This window comes from Falco biarmicus, chromosome 3 (assembly GCF_023638135.1).
Source record: "Falco biarmicus isolate bFalBia1 chromosome 3, bFalBia1.pri, whole genome shotgun sequence".
Lineage (NCBI taxonomy): Eukaryota > Metazoa > Chordata > Aves > Falconiformes > Falconidae > Falco > Falco biarmicus.
This window is the reverse complement of record NC_079290.1, coordinates 4,196,628-4,221,847: the sequence shown is the minus strand read 5'-3', so window position 1 is coordinate 4,221,847 and position 25,220 is coordinate 4,196,628. Positions and strand designations below refer to the sequence as shown.

Sequence of the window (25,220 nt, the reverse complement as noted above, 5' to 3'; positions counted from 1 at the left end):
CAGGATAGAGCTTAGTTTGTGGTGTCCTACATTGCACTTTTAGCTTTGTTTCTCTGCTATCAGCAACAGCAGCAGACGGGTGTTCACAAAACAAAACACCCAGCTACATTTTGCAGTCATTTACATTGATCTAAATCCAGATTAATTTCACTTTAATGAATGAGTAACTAAGCAGAGAGTTGGCCTGTCACCACACTTAGCACTAATTAGTATTTTTCTTAGCGGTGCCTGCAGAAAAGCCAATCTGTTTTGTATTCCGAGCTGAAAAACACCCTCTGGTTTGCAGTAATTTTCATCACCAGCATGTTGTATGTCATTCCTCTGGGCTTCCACAGCTGCTTAGAAAATCCTGTTGCAGGACAAAATAATTTAGCCAAGCTGCTGGTGCTCAGCAAGTGTGGGGTGTGGAAAGCTAGACGTGCTCTGTGCCATGGGGACTTCCCTGGAATTCATGCTGCCCTTCTGTTTGCTCATAGCTGTTTCTTGTGCTAGCCACTTTCTGTGCAAATAGACCAGCTTTTGTGAAATATCAGCGCAGGCCTGTGTGAGTGGCAGCTGTGCTCTGCGTTAAGGGTAGCTTTGCCTTTGTTGGAGGGGTTGGTACTTGCTCTCAGTTATTCAGAGCCTCGGTTATTAGTTGTGCTCACTGGAGCAGAGCACAATGAGGTCGGCTTGGTGTGCGAGGGAACCCCCTGGATGGTTCAGACAGCTCAGGCTTCCGAAAGACCCGGGGGGGAAATGAGGAGGGGAAGGGGACAAAGGTCTGGGTGCGGGTGCCAGGCAGGGACACTTGGACTAAACATGTCCTACGCCATCCTGCTCTTCGGAGGGGATGTGGGGCGATGCGTGGGAATGGTGCTGGTGCCAGCAAATCCTGGCAGTGGGGCTTTTGTTCACTGGTGGTATTTGCTGAGCTGATGGATCCCATTTCCATTGCTCTGAAGTAAAAGGTGGCAAAGGGCCAATTGATCCACACTGGGACTTGTAGGGTGTGTTTTGGAGTTATTAAAAGGTTTTTTTTAAGAAATGGATTAACTTCCTTAGCTCTACTTTCCATCCTCTGCATTCCCCTCTCATGTGTATTCTGCCTAATTTTTATAATGAACTTATACTTTTTGCCACTCTAACTAATGGTGATTATACAGAATATTTATAATCTTATCAGAAAGCGCTAATGAAAAGCTTTAATGTGTCTAGCTATAACTTGTAGCAGACTTCACCACTGTTCTTTCCTTCACATATGAAGTCCCAGCCCAGTACGTGCCCTGATACACTTCTGCAAGCACAAACCCATTCTCCTGTGATCTTTGTCCAGAAGCAATTTCTTTTTCAGGTCAGCACATAAAATATCCACTCCCCAAGTCTGTAGCTCTGCAAGGTAGGTCAAGTAAACACGCACAAACCTTTGTCACATTCAGTTAAGGCTCAAGCCTTTCTTTAAGATGGGAGGAATCCAGCCTCAGAAGGTGGCTGGTACCTTCCGTAGGCAATCCTTATGATAGCATTAGCTCCTCTTCCAGATCTCCTTCTACATCGGGAATGTGTAAATGCAAGCCAAACCTCACTGAATAGGCAACTTCCCTAGTATGTAAAGCTGCAATACTGTTTTCCACAGCCCATGAGGGACAGATGCGATGATCCAGGTCAAAACCCAGCTCTGCATTAATCAGTAATTGCACAGCTGTCTAACTTTTCTGTAGCATGCACCCACACACCTTCCTCATTACTTCTGGATCTTATAGGCAACAGGGAATGACCCTCAGGGAGCTTTCTGCAAGGCTGCTTTTCTGTAGTGCTCCCTGACAAAAACCAAAGCTGATTGCCCTGTCTTTTGCCAGGTGTTTTGAGAGTCCTTCTAGCTGTGCCCCCCTTGTGTGTAGAGACATGAGAACGCACCAGCCAAGCTGTCCCTGCTCCTCACTGATTTTATTTTGCTTTGTGCCCACACACTGTGTATAAAGTGTGTGAAATAACTGCTAAATAGCTCCAAGAGTTACTTTTTCAGATATCAACTATACCAGTAATAATCTGCCTCTATGTTAATGCAGAAAAGGGGAGCAATATCTGAGATAATAGATGTGAGGGGGGGGGGGGGGGGGGAGGGTGGGAAGTAAATAAAGCAGTAGAATCTGCCCAGTTCATAGTGCCTGTGTGGCTCTTCAGTGCAAGGAGAGCATTTTTGCTTTAGCCCTCTACAAAGGCATAGACTGGTGAGGGTTCTGAGGCTGCATGATTGTGTCCACCCCCTACTGTGCTGGAGTCAATGGAGGTGAGTTGGCCTAGGGAAAGATATGGTGGGTTGTGCGAAAAGGATCTCCATGCTGGGTGGTGCAGACTGAGGATGGGGAGCTGACTGAAATCCTACTTCACAGCTACATAGCCTTACCTGATGCAGAAGTTCCCAGTACATGCTCTGCAGAAGGATCACTTAGAAAAACCAAAGGTCCAAAAAGAAGAAAAAGATTGTTGCTTGACCTAAATTTGAAGTGCAGGTTCCAGAGGTCCTTGAAAAAAAATTAGGGGTGTGCAAATTAAAAAACAAACAAACAAACAAAAAACAACAACAAAAAAACCCCAAAACACCCCCCCCCCAAACAAACAAACAAACAAAAAAACAAACCACAAAACAAAAAAAACCCAGAACACCAAATCTGTGGGAATTGGTGCTTTAAAACGTGCAGTGACTCTGCAAGGACATCTTCTGGAGATAGGTTTCACTACAGACCACTTCTGCTAAGCTGCTGCTTAGGCATTTGGATGACCGCAAATGTGGCCTTTCCTGAGTCCACAAGAGCTTTTCTGAAACTGCTTCCCGTCTCAGACTGGAGAGGAGTGTGCAAAATGAGCAATTGCTGAAAGTTGTCCTTCAGGACTCATTAGAGGCTCTTGAGCTGAAATACTGTACTTCTGCCTGCAATTCTTTGATTTCTGATTTAAATGTCAATTTCAAATATCTCTTTCCTAATTGGCAGCAGATAAAATTATCCACCTCCTGCACCATATACCCCTAGGTGCATGGGTTGTGGATGTTACATTGTGTAGGAAAATAAACCTCTCAGAATTGGTTTGGAACCTCTTAATTAAGTGCCTCTCATAGGGAAAACGCTAATTAATCAGGACTGAGACTTCCTAGGAAAAGCCAGTTTGGTTAAGTTTTTGGTGATGGAGAAGGATTGGAAAAAAGTTTTGAAGTTGTTAAAATGTCTTATTTTGATCTTTTTTTTTTTCCCCCAAAGTGAAGCAGCTGTGAAGTATCGGTTATCCAATATATTTTAAAAAAATCAATGCAAACCATGTTCCCTTCAGAGGGTCAGTGTGCTTGGCTCCCTTGAGAGGACCAGTGGGGATGGTACAATCATGCTGAGTTTGCAGGTCCTCTGGAGACTCTGACTCTCTCCTGCTGTGCTGTACCTTTTGTGGCTGTGTAGCAGAAACTTTTGCAACACTAACTCATCCTGGCATGTCTGTGTGGCAGCTTGGGTTGTATTGCTGGCGGAATAACAAAAGAATAGCACAATTTGCTTGCAAATACATGAATAAGACAGAACAGGTGTATTGCACAGTGTGGCAGTCCTATATTATGGCACAGGGCTTGACAAATGGGAGCTTTTCTGGTACAGATAGGCTCATAATGGGGAACGAAGACCTTAGCATCCAGAAGTGGCAGGGCTGGAGCTGCCAATTGATACTCCCATGCTTTCTGTCTGTTGAATTGTTTCCTTTTTGTACATTTGGTTGATTCTCTCCCTCTTCCCTTCTTGCAGAGTTGTCGTGTCTGAAGCATTGTTTCAGACCCCTTTTTAAAATGAGTGGTTGACATTTCTCAGTGGGGACAACTCGGGGTGGGGGTAGGAAGAGGAAGAATGCGTTTGAGTTCTGTGCACCTGGCTCGAGGAGCAGCGTTCAGGTCATGCCTGCTTTGATGTGTAGCCCCCAAATGCTTGCTTTCCAGGCTCCAGTTGTACCATCCTTTGTGTAGAGGAAAGGGAGCAAATGCACTCAAAAGTGCTTCCCACGTAGCTGCTTTTCTTTCAGCTGCTTTTAGGCTTTGGAGGAGAGATTCCTGCAGGTGCCCATGGGAGTAAAGTGCCCAAATCTTATGCAAACCTCCTTAGAAAGTATGGGCCTGGTGGCATGTATGGGAACTGGCAAGTGGGTAAGGCTGTTTGGATAAAATTAATATTAGACTGAAGTTGTCTTTCAAAACATAAATCAGAAGTGAACCAACCCAGTGCTTTCACCCTGGCTTTTTTTAAGTGTGTTTGAAAGCTGTAAAACCCAGATAGTCCCTTAAAGGTCTTTAAATCTGTATAGATGCCAAATGTTAATGTCAATGACCCTTTTAAATTCTTTGCATGCAAGAAAGCAGGCACTGGGCTTGATTTTGCAGTACTTCAGTCATTTTGAATAATTACTTTTTCCAGGTGGAGTCTGAAGTGTACTGGAAGGCAAAACCAGAGAGCTTACCAAGCTCTGACAGCTTGTGCTGGTACCCAGTCTGGGACAAGCCCTTGTCACACAATCAATCACTTCATCCCTACAATGTTTCCATTGGTGTTCCCAAGCTTTATCCCCATGCAGATTATCAGAGGGATGGTTTGCTTTTAAAGAATGTCTTCTGAAGAGCTCTACCACCAAAGAAGTGTCACATTGGTTTCTCTAGTTGGTGATGGGGCCTTGCACATGCCCACCATCACCTTCTGCCTCTGTGTGGCCAGTTCAGAGTCTTGCCCATGAAAGGTCAAATTCAGGCAGTGGAAGGATGTGGACTGCAACCAGGCAAACTGCTGAGTTTGCTGAGCTGCATCCAGGCCCTTCTGCCAGGGTGTTGATTTATCCTGGCTTCTTCTAAGAGGAAACTAAAGTCACTTATTTATCTTTTAAACCCCTCTATTTTGCAAAGGTGGTGTTACAATTCTTTACAAACTGAAAACAAACTCTTAACCAAAGTCAAGTCTTATATTTGTACAGAAATTTCCTTGCTTTGCTGTTGTGATATAATTACACTGCTGCTAGTTACAGTCCCAGAGCCAGAGTAGCCCCCAAAAATACCCATGTGGAAGATGATACTGTTCAATTTGCAGTTGTATAATTACACTAGAAGAGTAATGCCAGTCAGAGTCCTTCTTAAACATGTCTTTGAGGTATGTTTCTCTCCTGAAAGTTATTTGAGAACAACTGGTGTATATTTAATGAGCAGCTGAAAGGACATCAACTTTGAACAAAGTTGCTACTAATTAATTCACTTTTGGAACTACTGTGAAGTAACAGAATGCCATACCTGGATTTCTTATTTTTCTGGACAAGTAATTGATTTTGTAGCAATTTAGGAAATAATGTTTTCAGTATTGCTAGGATTTCCTTCTTTAAACTCAGTTATAAACCCTAACTTGGCATCTCACAATTTTGACAGTGCTTGGATTAGGAGACTCTATACTCTTGTCTCTGTGTGGTGGCACATGGGAGGATAATGAACAGACTGGCTTGTACCTCCAGCCAGCAGTAGGAACTAATGGCTTCGGCGTATCTGTAGCTGTACCGCTCCATTGGGCTCATCTGGGGAATGTGCCTTTCATGAATGCTGAGTGCAAGTGAGATTGATGAGGTTTTATAGCAGAAATATTGCAATGTTCCTATTCAGTGAGAGCCAACCTACCGAAGCTTTGCACTGAGTTTATTTTTAATCTCAGTTGTTTCAATTACAGGACTAACATGGAATTGCTACTTTAAAAACCAAATGAAACAAAACCACTTTCTCTCTTGTGTCAATAGTGTTTTATAACATTTGAGTCAATCTTAAAACCAGCCATTGCCTATAAGAGATTTAGCATTTTTTTTGTTACCGTTGCTACCATCTCCCTGTTGTGAAATTTGCTGCTGGCAAAATTTTGCTTCCATGGTATTTGTTTAATACTACAGGAAAAAAGATAAGAGAAATCTATTTCTGTCATTGGAGGTGCCTCTTCTCTTATTTCCACAAGCCACACTTGCACATGTTATATTGATCCTTATAAGTTTTTAAAGGAGTAAAAAGCACAGATGTTTCAGCTCAGCTTCTTACAGACCATAGAAGTCTTATTTGATGGATATTGGAATTGATCTATATCCAATGGTGCAAAATCCAGGGAGAGAAAAGCCTTATTTTATAAAACTTGGTAAGTGAGAAGGGAAGAGGGGACAATGGAGTTTTTGGATGCTTGGCAGTTCTGTAGCCGTGAGATGGTCAGCAGATTGGGCAGCCCACCTGGAGTGCTTTCTATTGCCATCCACAGGCTATTCATCCTCAGCCACATCCCTAGAGAGGTACTATGTGCTGATCTCTTCTTTCTGCACTTTTGGAATTTTGGTAGGTGGTGTAACTTTGTCTCCCCACAGCCAGGTGAGTAGTACCTTTAATCCTTGTTCTTCGTCTGGACACAGGGGCAGGCAGGAAACTTTCTTAGTCTTGTGGCACCCTGCTCTCTCCAGCCTATGAAGTACAGGCAGCAAATGCAGCTAAAATTGTCCCAGGGAGCCCGTAGCTGTGTCAGGAGTGACATCGTCCATCTATGCTCATAGAGCAGCCACTGGGGATGGGCTTGTCACTGTGACTGTTGGCTGCTGGAGGTTGTACTCCAACCCCGTACTGTCATCCTGTTGAATATTCCATAGGCCGTCAACATGAAGACGTTTTCATGGCAATTTACCTGCTAAGGCAATGATCGGCCACTCAGAAGAAACTGTGGTTCACTGGGATCAAGCACACTTTGCTCAGTGAAGCTTCACCTCTTTCCCAAGATGGAAGAGCCAGAGAGAATGAGGTGGACTCGTGCCTCAGAGTAGCAATCACCTCACAGCCTGGGTGGAAAGAGCTGCAGCTGCTAATTGCTTTCCTCAAAACCTTGTGCTGTTTGCTGACAAGCTCCTTGGCACACAGTCTGTGTATTTGTTTAGGGGCACACACAAACAAATTAGCTTGGAAGTGCTGAGGCTTGATGCTATATTCATGGTTCCCATAATGCCATTTATTCCCTGTGGGAGCATGTGCAAATTAATTCTGTATGCTGCTCACTTAAATGGTGCTAATTACATCAGTCCTCTTGGTAATATATGTCTGCTGTCATCTGTCCAACGGGTTTCTTGCATTTGTGTGGGTGCGTTAGAGAGGCAGAGGCTACCAGTGAAGCCTGCAGTGTAGGTATCTCTTGGAAAGATGAATCCCCAGCAAGACTCGGGAGCTTCTCTAGGAAATATTAAGAGACATCCGAAGATGGGCTGAGGGTTGGCGTATGGGCTTAACCTGGAGATAGGGCTGTTGGACTGTTCTGCATTCCCTGTGTTGGTGGGGTTCTGTAGTTGTGACTTCATGTGTGGGTCTTGTGGTGTGAGTACCTGTAGGAGGATGGTCCCTTTTGCAATTAAGATCCAGAGTACAGGACAGACAGAAATGAGAAATAAAAAAGGCAGTGGATGATGATAAAAGGAGAAGAGAGAGAAGCTTGGATCCAGGATGAGAAGGTGGCACAAATGTATAGCACAGCCTGCCACATTGTGGGGAAAACAATATTTTTCACATTAATATGAGCAGTTCTGATGTGAGGCAGGACAGGGAGCAAAGTATAGGAAAATAATTTAACAGTTTTTCCCCTTTTTCACCTTCAAAATTACTTCAAGTGTTTTGCAAAGGCCAGAACTCCCTGCATTTCCCCTGTCCCTACTTAAATAGGATACAACATTTCTTGGCTGTGCACTCAACCCCTTTCCCACTTGTTTGAACGGAGTGCATTTAAAAATTAGTGACCTGTGACCATAAAATGAATTTAGCATTTTTGCCCAAGAGGCTACTTTTGATCTTTATTACAGAGCTCTTAGCAAAGGATGACATTTACGGGCTGTATCTAAACTTGTAACCGTAAATGTGGCCAGAAGCATTCCTGGGCAATGCGGTGCTCTCATCTGCACTGGTGTCTGGCGCAGTTTGGCCCCGGCAAGCTAACAGGCTGTTGGAACGTTTCTAGGGCCCAGGTGGATGCTTACAACGTGCCAGACAGTATCCATGGTCAGCAGCCGCTTGTTGTGGAGACTAAGACCATTTGCTAACATAGACGTGGTCCTGAGCATGCCTTGGCCTCGTTGCCCAGGAGTGCACCCAGCCATGCTTGTTTTAACTGGATGGATGTAACTGTGGTGCCTTTGGTAGGTGTCTGACTTGGGAACCATATATCCTTAGGTTCTCCCTGTAACCAATAGGAAGAGGGTGACTTTTGCAGGGGTAAATCAGGACACCTAAATTGGGTTTCTGCTCTGAATTGCCCTCTGAAGGAGCCTTGCTTCTCCGTTCCTGTAGAAGGAGCTAAAGAAGAGACTCTTCTTGCCTGGGACCTTAAACGTATGTTGCATGGATGCTGTCTGGGGTATAATACCTATTAGTAGTTTTGATTGCCTTCTGTATAGAATATAATATCTATTGAAGAGTGCCAGGCACTGAATGCATGGTTATTCAAGGAACTACTTTTCTGGCTGCGTTGCTGAACAAAGGGGGAGGGAGCCATGCAAGTATAGGTATCTGCGTTCCCACTGCGGTCACTTGGGTCCTACTCAGCAGCCAGGGGAGTCTGGAGAGCAATTCAGCTGGGTGTTGGTGCATTTTCAGAACAATGTTTTAGTGGAAAAATGTGAGAGCATTGGTAATTATGAGGAGCAGGGTGGGCTGTAGCTGTGTTTGCTCAGTCTGTAAGTTGTGCCGTGGGTTTGTTATTCCCTTTCCATTTTATTGTGAGCATTTATGAGGCCCATCACTGTGGTGACAGAGTGCCTTGGTGTGCAAATATGGAGACGTCATCCAGGATCAATGTACGCATCATTTGAAGGGAAAAAACCAAAATCCACCTTGGCTGCAGTGGCCATTGACGGGTGGATTTCCTGGCAGTGATGGACTTCAAACTTCACAGTGTGACGATACAGTGTGATTTCAGAAAGGAAGTGAGAATTGCGTAAGGCATTAAACTGCAAGGTGGAATCACATAATTGCTGTGATGCTCTGTTTTACCTATACCTTGCTACAAATTATGATGTTAGTATAGAAGCAATTCCAGTATCATTACACTGTCAGTGCCAATACTGTAGTTGAAAAATATGCCAGTTTCTTTTCCTTATGAATTTCTTTCCAAGGGTGGGTGGCACTTTAAGGATGGATTCATTTGCCTGGAAAGAATATCTGACAATGAACGTTTGCCAAAAGTATTTAGTGAATATGGGCAGAGCGTGGAGATATTCTTTCAAAAGAAGTATTTTTAAAAGAGTGGTGGGAAAAAAGATTAATGTTGAGTCTTCATAATGATCCTTGTACAGTGTTTTATGAACAACAACAAAAAAAGAACAAATAGAGGTGGTGCTATATATAGGAGTCATTTTTGTCATCAACTGACTGCAGGGAGTTAAGTGTGTTAGAGGAACTGCTGCACAGTGGATTGTCTAAGTAATTGAAGAGCAGAGCTAATGGGGTCTGAGAAAGCTCCTCTGAGAAACTATTTTCATGAAATCTTCTTAACTTGAGGAAAAATTGTCTCACCAGGCCCTTCCCTTTTAAGTGTAAGCTTCAATGGGAAAATGTGCTTCAATGTAGAAAAAAATTGCAATATTAACTACGGAACAAATGAAGCTTGCTCTATGCAGGTGCCCAACCCCCTTCCCCTCCCACCCCCATCACCCCCATCTCTCTCTCTTGCAAGGTTATTGTTCAGCTCTGAAAAGCGCACAAGATTCAGAGTTCATCTTTGAACAGTGGCTAAAAAATAGTTATTCCTTGTAAATATTTTAAAGTCTGGTCTAGATTTTGGGGAGACAGCTATTAGTGAGTCCTGCATTTGCCAGACTGTTTCCTTATCTGTTGATAGAATTTATGGTGGGCTCAAGATCACTGTCAGAGGACAAGGCAACTCAAATGTTTAGGTTGGAAATAACATGCTTTTTGAGAGAACTTGGAGACTTTCTGCAGCGGGAATGGAATAATGATGGAGATGCAGAGAGTAGCTGAATCTCTGGCAATGCACAGGGTGCTGCTGAGATTCTGGAATCCTAAAATTCTCAGTTTGGAAAAAGTAAAAAAGAAACATGGTAATAAATAACGTTTGCTTTAACCTCCTTGTGTTTCTATTCTCACCTCTCTACTTTATTCTTGTGTAACTTGACAGCTACACATGTTCAGCATTCATTATACACAAGTCCCTGGAGGAGCCCTTGGCAGCTGAGGACTGACTTACTCTTGAAAGAATAAAATGAAAATGAAGAAACTGTTTCAGCAGAGTCCTAAGGACAAAAGGAAGGACCTCAGGCAACTGGAGTTTGTGTTTAGGGCTTCACAGGGAAGGTTTCTGAATAGAAAGCCCTAAGGGGCAGCAGGATCACACCGTTCCTGGCCAAGCTAAGGCAGGGATTGCTGGAACAGACATGATGCCGTGAATTTAACCAGATTTTCCAAGTGAGGGAGTTGCCTTCAGAAGGGTATTTTAAGAAGCAGCTACTCAGATTGGACTCATGGAGAAGGCAGTTCTTCCAATAATTATGCTTTTCCTATGGTACAAATAGAAACTGCGATCTGTAAACTTGCGTGGTGCAGGGGGAACGTGACGGTCGGTTGGTGTGAGCTCCTGCAGCGCTGCAGGCCGTGCAGTTCCCCCGCGCATTACCTGCCCCTTGGGTCTGGCTGCGTTACGGCTCAGTCCCGAGGCAGGTGTACGCGCAGGCTGGGGCTGGGGTTCCCAGCGGGGGGAGAGTCTCATGTCCCCCTCGTATAAGCCAGTGCAGAGGTGGAAAAAGGAAATATCAGAAAGGAAAAAGTGCCTTAGGATTTCAATCATCTCTCGCTTCAGTTTCAAGGGAGAGTTTGGCAGATTGACTTTGTGTCAAACTAGCCCTTTTCCTCTTGTCTTTGCCTTTACCTTGCTTTTCCTCTTTTGCTTTTCCTCTCTTCTCTCCTAATTTTCCTTCCTTGCTTCCTTCCTCCCTCCCTTCCCTCTCCCCCCCTGCTTTCTCTCTGCTCTTTTTCTATTTTGCTTTTCCTTTTTTTTTCTATCCCTCTTCCTTGACTTTCTTTTGAAATGGCTTGAAGGTAAAGAGACTTAAACTATCAGATAATTCATATTATTCTTTTCCACATTCTCAGCCCTATTATTACAGTTTCATAACAATGTTATTAATGATAATTTAATGCTAGTGAAAATTCCTGAGCTGACACGCTCTTCTGACATGTCACTTACAGTGCATATACTCTGTAAGACATACTGTCTCTTTTAATTTTAAAATATTTGACAGCTTTGGGATTTTTTTCATAGGGAATATTCTAAAGGATGATATGTAGAAGTGAGGCTTAAATCACTCATTATGATCAAACAGATCTCAGTATGATTTGCTTACAGAAAATGGTGTTACCTGCAGTTAGATCACTTTCGGAAAACTGTATTGTGCTTCCTTAAACAAACAGTTCATACTTTTGACATAAAAACGTACATACATACATACAAACTAAATCAGCTTGTTCAGTGCTGAACAGGATTCAAAGGGTTTCACACTCATACGGAGCAGGACAGAGAACCCCATATTATTCAGGTTCTTAACCATATTTATGATGGGAATTGCCTCACTTAACTTGACCTTCTTTACAGTAAAGGATCTATTGCAAAAGAGAGACTCAAGTTCTATCAACGTTCAGTGCAGAGAGAGAGTGGTATACCCCATCCTAAAACTGGCGTTCAGTACCGCTATAGATGATGCTAAAATAGCTCAGATTAGGTAAGAGTTTCTCAGTGCTCAATGTGTTGCATCAATTCTTGGTGCGTTCCCTCTGAAATAAAGCATTGCAAAGATCACAGTCTGGCTGTGACTAAGGCCATCTCCGTGACTGTATTCTTGCAGGAGAAACTAAGCCTTTTGGGGTAATTTTGAGTGTTTCTGCCTATGTTTTTCTCTAAAGCACCACTCAGAAGAGGTTATTTCTACTTCTCAACTGTAACTTTGTGAATGCTGGTTCTAAGTATTTGATTTCATCAAACCCAGTAATGACCTTCCAGGTGCACAGACAGTATGTGTGAGCATCTTTTTAAAGCATTCAGGACACATTTTCCATAAGCAAATGTCCCCAGTGCTTCAAAGTGATCGAATGCCTCTCTGAAAGATGCACACTATGTCTTTCTCTTGGAGATTCAATGGTCACTATGACTGCAGTAATTTTTCTCAATATTTTCTGTTACTCATTTGTATTTAAGTAGCTCCCACAGCAGACACAAATGCCCCTGTGTTCCAGAGGACCTTGTAGGTTACAACAAGGCAGGACAGGGATCAGGGTGGAAAAATGGAGTCCTGGATGTGAGACTCATCTTTTGTCAGTTCTACGTGCCTGTGATTATCTGTAAAGTTCACCCCAGGAGCAGGGCAGGTAGAAGACTGTTGTGCTTAAGTGAGCACCAAGGCTTGTGTAAGGCTGAACTGGATGTTCTCTTTTTCTCACTGATCTGGGATCTGCAAACAGTTCTGAACAATTTGGAGATCTGTGAAGAAAAGAGTGAAAAAGGAGGCCACAAGAATCAAAGTTATATTGAGTAAGTAATCTGCTGAGAAGTCTGTTTCTAGAGGAAGAAAATGAGGTTCCAAGTGAGAACCCTGGATGGACCTTCTGGTGATAAGAAGCGAGCAACTCTGAGAAATTCATCAGCCATCCTAATAAAACTTACAGTCATCTTTGGCAAGTCTGGATTACTAGAGAACAATAGTAAAAGAGAAGAAACGTACCTGGGAATCATAGAATCACAAAATAGTTTGCATTAGAAGGGACCATTAAAGGCCATCTAGTCCAAGCCCTGCTGCAATGAGCAGGGACATCTTCAACTAAATCAGGTTGCTCAGAGCCCTGTCCAACCTGACCGTGAATGTTTCCAAGGATGGGGCATCTACCAACTCTCTGGGAAACATGTTTCAGTATTTCACAACCCTCATTGTACGAAATGTCTTCTTTACATCTAGTCTAAATCTACCCTCTTTTAGTTGAAAACCATTATTCCTAGTCCTATCCTTACAGGCCCTTGCAAAAAGTCTGTCCCCATCTTTCTTAAAAACCTCCTTTAATCGTTCAAAGTCTGCAGTATGGTCTTCCGGGAGCCTTCTCCAGGCTGAACAACCCAAACTCTCTCAGCCTTTCTTTGTAGGAGAGGTGCTTCAGCCTTCTCATAATTTTTGTGGCCTCCTCTGGACCAGCTCCAACACGTCTTTCCTCTACTGAGGACCCCAGAGCTGGACACAGCACTCCAGGTGGGGTGTCACCAGAGCAGAGGGGCAGAATCCCCTCCCGTGACCTTCTGGCCGTCCTACTTTTGATGCAGCCCAGGATACGGTTGGCTTTCTGGGCTGCAAGTGCGCGTTGCTGACTCATGTCCAGCTTTTCATCCACCAGTATCCCCAAGTCCTTCTCCACAGGGCTGCTCTCAGCCTCTTCATCCCTCAACCTGTATTAATAGTGGGGGTTACCCTGACCCAGGTGCAGGACCTTGTACTTGGCCTTGTTGAACCGCATGATGTTCACATGGACCCACTCCTTGAGCTTGCCCAGGTCCCTCTGAATGGCACCCCATGCCTCAGGTGCATCAGCTGCACACACACAGCTTGGTGTTGTCTGCAAACTTACATATGTATAACTTTCTAGTACAACATTAATTATGGGATTTTGAAATTAGGATAATATAAAGCTATTAAAAATGAAAAATTATTCATACATATAGCTATATAGTTTGCCTGATCTCACCCACAAAAAAATAATTGACATTGAAGCCAGTGAATAAAGTACTGCAGAATGGGAATTATTGTGTATGCCTATTCAGGGATTATAATTTTATGAGAAAGAGGTCATCTCTGACAAAACTAATTTCTTTCTGTGGACAGTTACAGTTTTGTTGATATGGTAACTACCTAGGTATAATATATTTGTTCTTAGGCATTGTTATTGCATATTGAATGACATTTGCATTAAAAAGTAACACTCCACAGGGGATTAAGAGCTGACTGATCTCATATAGCAGGTGTCAGTGGAAAGTTGTCATTTCTAGTGCAACTGTAAAAGGGATATATACCAATTCTGGTGCTATTAAAAATTTCCCTGAGCCACATGGACATAAATGCAAAGTTTCTGCTGATAGAATTTGTGGATAAAGCAAAGGATTGACAGAATATTACATAAACTTGAGGACAAAGAAGTAGTTGTAAACAATATGTATTTAAAAGCATCTGCAGACTCATATAGTTTTGAATTACATGGCCAGAGGGACATAACAGTGACCAGTGGCTGAAAGCTTAGGTCAGTCGGTATCTTCTCTTCTAGCAATCTGTAAATGTTTGTAAATTACTAGAGATGTAGCTGCAGTGCAGATTTTATCACTTCTTCTGCCATTTGTGGTGGATGCTTATTGCTGCAAATCCTCCCAGCACAGTGAGTGTTTGCTCAAAGTCTGGCCTGGCAGCAGCAGAAAGAATAGGCGTAAACAACCTTCTTTGATGTTAAAACGTTCACCTGTATCAGAGGTCTCATATAAAGGCTCCATAGGAAAGGAACAGCTTTTATCTTGCTTTTCCTATCAATGGAAATTGCTGCACCCTGTCCCTGGGTGTAGCAATGAGACCTGATCGCTGGTTGGGACTGATGGATGTGCTGTCAATCGGGCACGCTGCTCCTTTGGACACAAGTAGTCATGCTGCTAACTTGGATGGTAAAGCATGAACCTCTTTTGTGCCCTTGTGAATTATGCTGTGGCTGGAAAGGGAGCATTGCAATAATTTTCTTTCCCTTGTGAACTATTTATACTTGTGTCTGAGATGCAGACAGGAAGGGAGAAACCAAAAGGAGGACAGGACATTTGTAAAATGAAGGAAAGCCAAAGTGAGGCCACAGGTCTTTAAAAGGTAATAAGAGATTTAAAGAACAGATCTGGAAGAAGAGAAAAATATTATTAACATTGACATTTCTGTTTTTTTGTGGCAACAGAGTTCTGCGTGAAGGCCAAGCACGTGAGTCTGCTGTACAATCCTGGTTCCAAACCAGGAGCTAAAACTAGGAAGATTTCACAAGCTCATACTTCCTTGCTAGGAAGCCATGGTTCTTTCTAATCGGACCTGGTGGAGGGTGTGTGATGCCATTAAAGACTGGAACGATAATTTATATGTCTGTAGCTTAGACATTACCTCCCTGTTGCATGAAGAGGTGCACTGCTGTGTCTGAGCTGTTTTATTCTTCCCTGTGTATCTCTCAGGAGGCCTGGGCAGCAGAGGTGAATGACATTCTTGTGATTTTATTCATGCTTTCCATTTGTTTACTCTTTATTTGGGGACATTTTGCTCGTTTCGATTTCTTACATTCCTTATTTTACTGCATAGCCATACATCTTCCAGTTCTGAGACTGGGGCTCAGAAGTGCTGTTTCCTGCACTGACTCGGTGCCTGTAACAAAAAGAGCATTCCTTGTGAGCAAAGCCAGAATTTAAATGATCAGTATAACATCTGCACAGGGCTTCTGACACTTCAAAGCAAATCTTTTGTCAGTACAGCTTGGTTATGGATGGGAGTAAAGGTGGCCTAACTTTGGCTCTTGCAAGTCTTAACGGTTTAAAAAAATTTCAACTTATAAAGTTCACCTCACAGAGGAGAGGTTCCCTGTTGTGTTGGGAAGTTGTGGAGAACTCTGATGGAGGTGAACCTACCACATGATTTCACATGTCTAATGTTAAGATACAGGCAGGTTTGAGTGAAGTCTCCTGGCTTTCAAACCAACAGGCATCAGGGAGCAAAAGAGACCTCTGGTGAAAATTTACACAAAGTGACCATGTGCATCAATCAGTATTGATTCCTGGTGTGGTGAAAAAAAAATAAGTGACTACTCTGAATTTTATCTGTAGAAGCAGCAGCCCTAAAGATGATCCAACCAAAATCTGAAATGCCCTAGATAACACACACTTGCATGAGTAATCAGTCTCTGGCCTCCCTCACTGCTGCAGCAAAGGGGTGGCTGCGTGTGTTTGACTGGGTTTGATTTCTGTGTTGGCTGTTGGGGCTTCTGGCAATGGCTTTTACAGTCCCCATTCTCTCCACTGAGCTAACAGTGGCTCATCTGCAGCTGATAATCTGGACCGTAAATTCATTAGCACAATAAAGCAGGAAAATTATCTGATTTTATTGTTAGGCTTAACCAAACGTTGTGGAATATTGGTTTTTTTTACTCAGAGTCAGGAAGCAGAAGAGATAAAAGACCTGCTGGCAATGTCCTCAGAAAAGTAATTTTTATCTCATAATTTTGGATGTAGCTTCACAAACAATTCAAGGTAGACCTGCTGCAGAAAGTCTTCAGAGACTCCTGTGAGATTGTGCCCAGAATCGGCGAAGGCATTGCCTGGGCTTGTCTCCCCATCCCTTAGGGAGCAGTTGGCCCTTGCTGCTCCTTTACAAGCACGACACTTAGTGATACGGAAGAAATAAGGTACTAATAAATAATAAAATAATAAATAATAATAAAAAAAAACAGGTGGAGAGGGTGCCAAATACCACATGCATCAAGATGACTATTAGAACTGCAGAGAATATGTGTATTATCATGTGTGCAACTGGTCAAATAAAGGAATGGGACTCGCCTTTCCTCACCTGGTTGTTCTTTAGATCAGAGAAAGGGCATAAATGTGGGGCTGTGCAAGTGGTGAAAAGTCAGGAGTTCATTTTTATATTCTCATTAAACTGATTCCTTGAGCTATCTGTCCCTATTGTTTACAAGTGTGCAATTACCTATTGATCTGGGAAAACAAAGCATAAATAAATGCTACTTCAAAGATATGGCAGGAAAGAGGTGGATAGGTAGACAGTTCTCTGCAGAAAAGCATTTACCTGCAATTGTGTTGACACTAATGGGGAGCATGATAAATGCCTGAAAAAGGCTGGGTATTTTCATTACTTTTTTGAAACCGGTGTGTAGGGGTGAATATTCTTCCAAGTTTTAATCATATTTAACTCTGCTTGCTGCTTGAACAGACTCAAGGAGCCGACACACAAATAGTCATGTTCCTGGAGGGGTGTTGACAGGGGGGTCACACGTAGTACAGTAAGATATAGGAGAGTGGGCTTTGCTTTTTCTCTCTGGCACTGGCTTGTGACGAGACCTGGATGTGGCTAAAGTCACTTGATCGTTCTGTGCCCTGTATTCCCTTTCCTGCCTTAGCACTTCAGGTTTGAGGTTTTTCTGAGAAGAAGCCATCCTTTCTGAAAAGTTTGGGTGGCACCGCATTGTCACCTGGGCCTTCAGGACTTCCCTTCCGACCAATCTGAAAGTGGAATCTTACTCTGTATTTTCTTAAGTTTTTGTGACTTTCATGTGTATTTACAGACTGCTGAAAGAGAAAAACCTGGAGTGATGTCCTAGCTGAGGAAGAGGCTCTGGTCACCTATTCTGTTTGTCTTCTTGACTGACCAGTCAGCAAGAAGTGGTTAAAAACCAGGCATAGTGTATTGAGTCTCTTGCCCAGCATGTGGTTAGGGGGTAGGATAGAGGAAAGGTATTTAGGACATGCAAAGACTAGGAAGAGTATTATTGCTTTGGGAACCGTGTACAAGTGTTGGATAAACCCCAGGAGATCAGCCTTTGTTAGTTCCACAGCTTCCAAAATGATGTGTTTACTTGAGATAATTTTGTACTGGTTCTTTTGCTTTTCAGATGTCCTGTGTCCGAATGTCCATGTGGAAGGAGATCGATTCAAACATACCAGTGGGGGGACTGATGAGATTCCAGGTAAAGAGACACTATTCTGCTGTATTCTGGGAACTGAAATAGTATAACTGTACATTTCTAGTCTGACGTTCTGATTCATTACACCTTTACTAGCTGGCATTTTCTTATTCCAATACATATTCGGTAATGGAGAAGTATATTGGAAACTGCAGGGCTGGAAAAGTTATCTGTTGACAGTCAACAGCAAATTAATCATGAGCTTTCTTTTGATGTGATAACAAATTAAAAAGCCATTGGAGCTTAGTGTAGTAGATAGAGGAATTCAGTAAGTCTTGGAGATTACTTTTTTTTTTACCACTCCACATCTGGTGAGATTTAAATGTCTGTTTATTTGAGCTGTGATTCTTGTGGGATGTCCAAGCACAATTGTAATTACCACTGAAGAAATGCTTATATATGTCTATCTAAGAAGAAAAAAAAGAAAAGTAGTCCCAGGAAGAAATACCTTTTTTGGAAGTGCTGGTGAAAGATCAAAAGGAAAGCCAGTCTGGTGATATCTCTGCTTTTCTCTAAGTTCTGATATATCTTTCCACCCAGCTGAAGGACTTAATCTGTCAGATACACGCATGGGCTGTGCCTCTCTTCTAGCCCCCCAAGACTGAGCTGTTGGCAGAGAAAACCTGCCCATCAAGGATGTACTGGGAATATCTGTGACTGACCCAAGAACATAAGTCACTGCAGTGGGAGGCCAGAGGCTTTTCCGCAATTTGATTATGAGTAGAAATGGTCAAGGTTTGACAGCTCTGCTACTCCCTTGTTTCACTGGGGGATTTTCACCGCCTGCACAAAATTTCGGTTCCAACTGTGCTGTCTGTAGGCAGCTTATTTTGGCTGCAGTCTGATTACATCTAGGCCTGCGATAATGCTGGGTAGTAACATCTTTTCTGGTTGTTAGACCCAAACTCATAATCCCCAAACACCCGTTTTCAATGGCTGTCTGTTGCTAGGTCTTGCATTAACCTGTTCTAACCGTCCTCCTGTCACCGGGCTGTGCGAACAGGAGTGCTATTCAGCAGATAACCCTGCTGATTCTGAATGAACCTGCTTACAGTGGAAGCTGCTGCTCAAAATGTGTAGGAGGATTGTGTCCCTCCCCAGACTATCATCTTCTATGTGATCATTTCCAGAAGAATGGAGTTGCAAAGGGCTGCCTATTTCTAGTTCACGTTTGTCTGAATTTTAATTCAAGTGTTAATTAATAGGCTCTGTGCTTTCATCTGACTTCACAAATGTATTTTCTGTTGTGTAGTGTAAAGAACAAGAATTCTACTTCAGGTCTGGCACAAAAGTTTTGAGTAGAGTGAGGTACAGATTCACATACACATGTATATTTAGATATGTGTATACATACACTTATGCTCTTCTGTAAATTTTGGACTTATTTTTCCTTTTTTTCTTCAAATCCCACTTCCCTCCTAAAAAGCCAGTCAATACTCAGTGTTTTAATTTAAAAGATTTTGCTCTCTTAGACCTGTAGACTAGTTCAAGTTGGAAGGGTCCTATGGAAATCGTCTGGTCCAACCTTGTACTCAAATCAGCTAGAACAGGTTGTTAGAACAGGTTGTTCAGAGTCTCGTATAGTTGGGTTTTGACTGTCTCAGATGGACATTCCACAGGTCCTCTGGGCGACTGTTCCAGTTTTGCCACTATCACACTGAATATTTTTTCCCCTAATATCTAAAAAGAATTTCATTTATTGCAACGTGTGTGTTCCGCTGGTTAAACAGATAGCATAGGACATTTATTTATTTGATATAGGGAACCTCTGTTCACTGTAAAGTTTAAACGTTCACTGTGCTGTGCAGTGACCTAATAACAAGATTGTTACAGCATTTAATTGAAGTGATGTGTCTGGCCCCTCTCCACCAACACAAGAGGTTTTGTAGAAGGCTCCTGATTACTCCTGTATGATGAGACAACAACAATTTCTTTCTCTTCCTGTTCCTAGTGATTAGGAAAATGTATTCCTCTTCTCTAGAAAAAAAAATTGAATGGATATTCTGGGTCTGCTAAGGGTCATTGTGCTGCTGGAGATGGATCAGTATAGGACCAAAATGCTGTTTCACTCCTTATGTACACCTTACGTAGTCTATAGCATTTTCTGAAGACTCGGGGTCCCTGGATCCAATTCCAACAGAAAATCATTTCCTTCTCCCAGCTGAAGTGACTGGAAAATTTCTGTTAGCTTAAAGCGCTGCGTTTCCTCTGCCAAAAGACTGCGTTGTGCTGGTAGCTGTTGCTGAAAGGCTTTTCTGTTCTGCCCCAAAGAGGACTGCGCTTCAGTTTTGAGGAGCAGCCTGCCTCCTGCTCCCTCACACTTGCGAGAGCAGGTCAGCTCTGGGATTTCTGTGGATTCACCGGTGACAGCACTGAGGGGGAGGCTGTTCCTCTGCTACCCAGGTGCTCATATGTTCAATTATTTGAAGTTCACACCTGTGTCTTGTACTCCACCTGGAAGCTTAATGACAACCAAAATTCCTCGTGGCCCAGCAGGCTCCTAACACAGAACTTTATAGTGAACTGCATCTTGCACAAACTTCTTTCCAGATGGAAGCAAAGTGCAGCCTTATAGAGTGGAAGCTGCAGTAAATCTCATTTTGGAGGCAGGGAAGGCTGTACTAAAAGGAAAGACAGATTAAACGCCTCTTCCCTCTCTCAGACAGGGAAAAGATGTCAGAACTGAAGGTAAGAGGGACAAAAGTCTTTCTGCAGATTTTTTTTTCTTTTTATTGGGTGAAATGCACCAAGCAATCGTTTCACACAGAACATTAGCAATGCCAGCCCTTTCCTGTATACCCTACCTGCATACAAGTTACAGCGTGACCTGCTACCTTCAAGCGTGTGTCTGTAGTTAAGTGATTGTGAATTGAGTCACTCTGGATTAGTAGAAGAAAAAACAGAAGCTAAATCATAAAATGAGCTATAAAAGGACAAACTTTGGGAGATCAAGGGAACCAATGGTGTGACTGAGAGGTGGAAGATGCGTGGGATTCCATTAAGTCACAGGCTGAGAGTAGGGGTGAGGGTAGGGAGGATGGCTTCATGCATAATCAAATGAATATCTGCATGAAAAACCACATTATGAGTTGGAGAAGAGCCAAAAGAATAAATGTGATATTTTCCTTTTAAAAGACAGGTGATTATTTTTTTTTCTTTAGGGAAAACAAATGAAGTAAATCTCATCTATCTGGACTTCAGCAGGCATTTGTTGGAGTACTGTATTGAAAGTCACAGCTAAAGTGAAAAACAATATAGATTAATAAATGTTGTAAAGTGAGCCAGAAACTGTCTAGCAGGGAGATAATGATGAATTTTCTAGGAAAGGGAATAACAAACCAGAGGACAGACAGTGGAGGACAGACAGTGGTGGACCTCCTCAGGGTCTTTGTGAGTTTCTACTATATAGATTGGGATCAGAATATCCTTGAAGGATGAACTGGTTTGCCTCAGAAACCTGGGCGTTTTCCCAACCGACTTGGGACTATTAGTTTAAAAGGTTTGTTATGGTACATACGGATTAATAACAGGACTTTGTGCTATAAACTCGTACTCTGAAAACTGATGATGTCTTAGCAGATGTTTGTGAGTCACGGTGCTGCACAGCTGGGGAAAAAGGCAAAGGTCATTAGTGGATAAGGTAAAGCAGGTCTTTTAGAGATAGGGAAGAATTCCTGAGAGTGGACAGGCCTTTAGTTACAGCTTATCTAGAAAAGTGTGCTCAGACCTCCTTAGCCCAGGAAAGACAGATTCAGCCTTGAGGAGCTATTAGTGTGTTCAGCAACCAGAGAGGCTTTTTTTAAACAGGAGATTAAAAAACTGGGTTTGGTTAATCTTTTAGTGTACAGGTGGAAAGGGGAGATACTATTGCTTTCTGCAGATAGATCAGGGGAATAGCAGGAGGGCGATAGGGGAATCACTCAAGCTAAAGGACAAAGAATGTAAGAAGAAAAGGATATCGACTGTTTAGGAGATACATTCAAGACACTACAAGAAGGTTTCAAACTGTCAGAGATGAAGTACTGGAACAAGCGGTGAAGTAGTAGAAATGGAGACAAATAAACAGCAATGGATGGTCAGAAGTCCTCTCAATAGCAGAGGACTGTAGTCTATGACCCTCTAGTATCATAGCACTTAAATAAAAAATGCCTAGCTGTAGCATTCAGTAAGGCCTGCCACAGTGAAATACCATTGTATGAGGTAGGAATATACAGGCAGCTTTACTTCTGATACAAATTTTTGGTGGTAAAGTGGCATCTGCTTAACAGGTCATAACATGTAAATTCAGAATATAAATTTTTCTGCATGCATTAGAAATCACACAGGGAATTTTGAAAGAAAGCAAAAAAGCTGGTTAGAATACCAGGATAAACACTGTTTCTCTTCCAGAAAGTCTGATATTTTAAAGCAATGCTTGATGGTACTTTAAACAAAGTTCTCACAGCATCCTTGTGGGTACCATGAAGGTTTTTTATTGAGTAGAGAAATGAAGACATAAGAGGGTTTAACTCATCTGCCCTGAAGTATTCAAAATAAAACCTCAGTTGTGATGCTTCATACCTCTTATGTTGCTGAATTGTCACTTTGGTTCCATCAGCATTTAACAAAGGATCATGGCTTACTATTAATCACGACCAGACAGGAGAACACAATGATAACATTTTGCATTGTGAAGATGTGCCCCTTGTGTATTTTTATGAACCATTATATTGCACTGAAGCAACACATGAAAGTTATTGAAAATGAATTATTATTCTTGAGGTTTTAAAACTTCACATTTAAATTATTTGTATTTTAAACTAGACCTGCAGGACATGGGATTTGATTGCAGAAATTTGGATGATCCTTAGTATTAAAAATGGGCTGAGCTCTAGTTCTCAACACTATCCACCAACGGAGATAATATTCCTCAACAGATACTGACTGCGCTTTTCAGAGGGCATCTGCCACAGGAGTAAAGAAAGACCTGCAATGGTTTCCATAAAGTGCTGAGAAAAATTAACCCTGGGAAGGGATATTTCCAACCCCCAGATCACACTATACATCCCACGCTGGATGGTGTTAAGGGAGCAAGGACGGAACATAAAAGCCCTGACACTAACTCCTAAGTAGCCACACAGGCTGTATGTATGAATAACAGCAGAAATCACATTATGGGTTGTACCACAGATTAACCTCAGCCTCTAACTCTCTTCCCTGTCTCAGAAACCTCCATGCGCAAACGAGCAAAATGCCAGTATATTTATGACCTCTGTGTTTTTCTGTAGCTCTATAAAAGATTTTGGGCACTTTACGATGGAGGCCCTGGTTGTAAAGCCAGTACCCTACAATTATAGACGGCAGTGTCTGTGTTTAACTGTCAGTATGTCTCCAGTGTCCTGCAGTTTGCAGCACAGGGTTCACATTCCAGACATGCCGGTGACTCACTAGCTAATTACAATATCCCTGGGACTATTTATATTTGCCCACTAAAACACGTGGTAGCAGGAGAAAATTGGAGTGTCCTGGCTGTTGAACCTGCAGGGCGAGCACATTAGACCAATGTCCTCCCAGGGACAACAGTGGTTTTGTGGTGCCTGTGTGATGGGCATATTGCCCTCTTTGCACTTGGCAGTCTGTATTGTCCCTCTCACAGGCTCCTTGGGAAGCCCTGAGAGGCAAGTGGAAAATCCATGAATAGCTGCAGAGATTTGTAACGGATCACTGTCTTCAGACAGTAGCTGCACAGACATGGTGCTCACCAGCAGACTGTCACAGCACTCTCCAAACTAGCCGGCTGCAACAAGGTCTTTTTACCATCTCATACCAGCACACTCTTCATGCCAGTCCCTCTGCTGCCTTCTCCTTGCCCCTCCTCACCCAGGGTAGGCTCGCACTCTCTCTGTCTTTTCTCTCTGCTTCTTCCTGCTCTCTCTTCTTTGGCTGCCCAACATCTTAACTTAATCAGCCACAGCTGTGCATTATCAACATCAGCCAACCCACCGCCCCCGAAGCCAGCCCACAGCTGGATATTATCAATGCTAATTAACCCAGCTTCATTCCTCTACAAAAGACTGCACATACACAGGGATGGTGAAGCTAGCTATTTGTGTGGGTGCCAGCTGCTCTCCTCTCCATCCTCAAGCTTATACCCATAGAGGTAGGACTGGATGCAGCTCTGACATGCATGGGACATGAGGTGGAAGGTTGAAGCTTTGCTGTGTTGTGGCACAGTCGCTTTGCTGTCATGGTTTTCACTGCCCTGTCACTAGGTAATGATAATGGTGGTAGGGGTCAGGGGTTCTCGTTGCCTCCTCCCGCACACGCTTGCCCTAGGAAGCTGCCCATACAGAATTTCATTGAGAGTAATTAGCACTGCCTTGAGTGCTAATGTTCTACATTCTCTAAGGATCTGGAGAGTTGAATTTGAAACCGGGTTCCTGAGCTACATACATCTGGCTGTAGCTGCTGTATCTCCATGAGAAATAAATAGGGAAAATAACAGCTGACCCGTGGTTGCAAGAGTCAGTTCAGTCTCCTGTGAGCTGGAGGAAATGGCTGGAACTGTGCTGTGGGGTGGATTTGTCTGGGCTGGTAGATGTGATACCTTCAGTGCAGGTGACCTTAGCAAGCTCCTTTTGACTTTGTTTTCTAGGAGTCTATGTGTTGTACACCAGCTAATCTCAGCACTATAGCCTAGATCATGGCACTTCAATGTCTCTGAAGTTTTTCAGAGGTTGCCAAACAATTCACCCATGTTCAAGGACTCCAAGAAAACCACATCAAGCAGGCAAATAGTTACTAATAAGTCACCTGTGAGTACAGATCTAAGTGTACATCTAAGTGTAGCTGCTGCAGTCCTATGGGCTGGCTTTAACCTGTGCATTAGATGTGCAATGTTGCATGCCTGGTGTCCAGCGCCCCCGGTTACCCAGTGTGGGGACCTGTGGTGGTTTCTTTTCAGTTTATGTGCCAAGGAATTTCCCTTCTACAGAAACTAAAGAATTGGGAAGTGAAAATTTACAGTCACCCCAATGGCAGGTAGGGTGTCACCAGAATGTGCATCTTATAAGACAGATGGGGACAGACTTTTTAGTAGGGTCTGTAGAGACAGGACAAGGGGTAATGATTTTAAACTGAAAGAGGGTAGATATAGATTAGACATTAAGAAGAAATTCTTTGCTATGAGGGTGGTGAGACACTGGCCCAGGCTGCCCAGAGCAGCTGTGGATGCCCCATCCCTGGAAGTATTCAAGGCCAGGCTGGACGGGGCTTTGAGCAACCCGGTCTAGTGGCAGGTGTCCCTGCCCGTGGCAGGGGGTTGGTACTAGGTGATCTTTAAGGTCCCTTTAGACTCAAACCATTCTATGATTCTATGATCTGGACTAGGAGCCTGAAAACACTCAAGTATCCAGCAAAATATGCATAACCACACTGTCACCAGCAGAGCTGGGACGAG

General features: G+C 43.0%; 1 protein-coding gene across 1 annotated transcript in view; it reads left to right on the top strand.

Moving 5' to 3' along the window:
- Positions 1 to 25,220, top strand: part of COL22A1 (collagen type XXII alpha 1 chain) — a 237,326-nt gene that overhangs the window by 53,041 nt on the left and 159,065 nt on the right. The window contains exon 4 of the mRNA XM_056333390.1: positions 17,711 to 17,785. Coding sequence (XP_056189365.1) covers positions 17,711 to 17,785 — 75 coding nt within the window. The remainder of the gene's footprint in view (positions 1 to 17,710; positions 17,786 to 25,220) is intronic.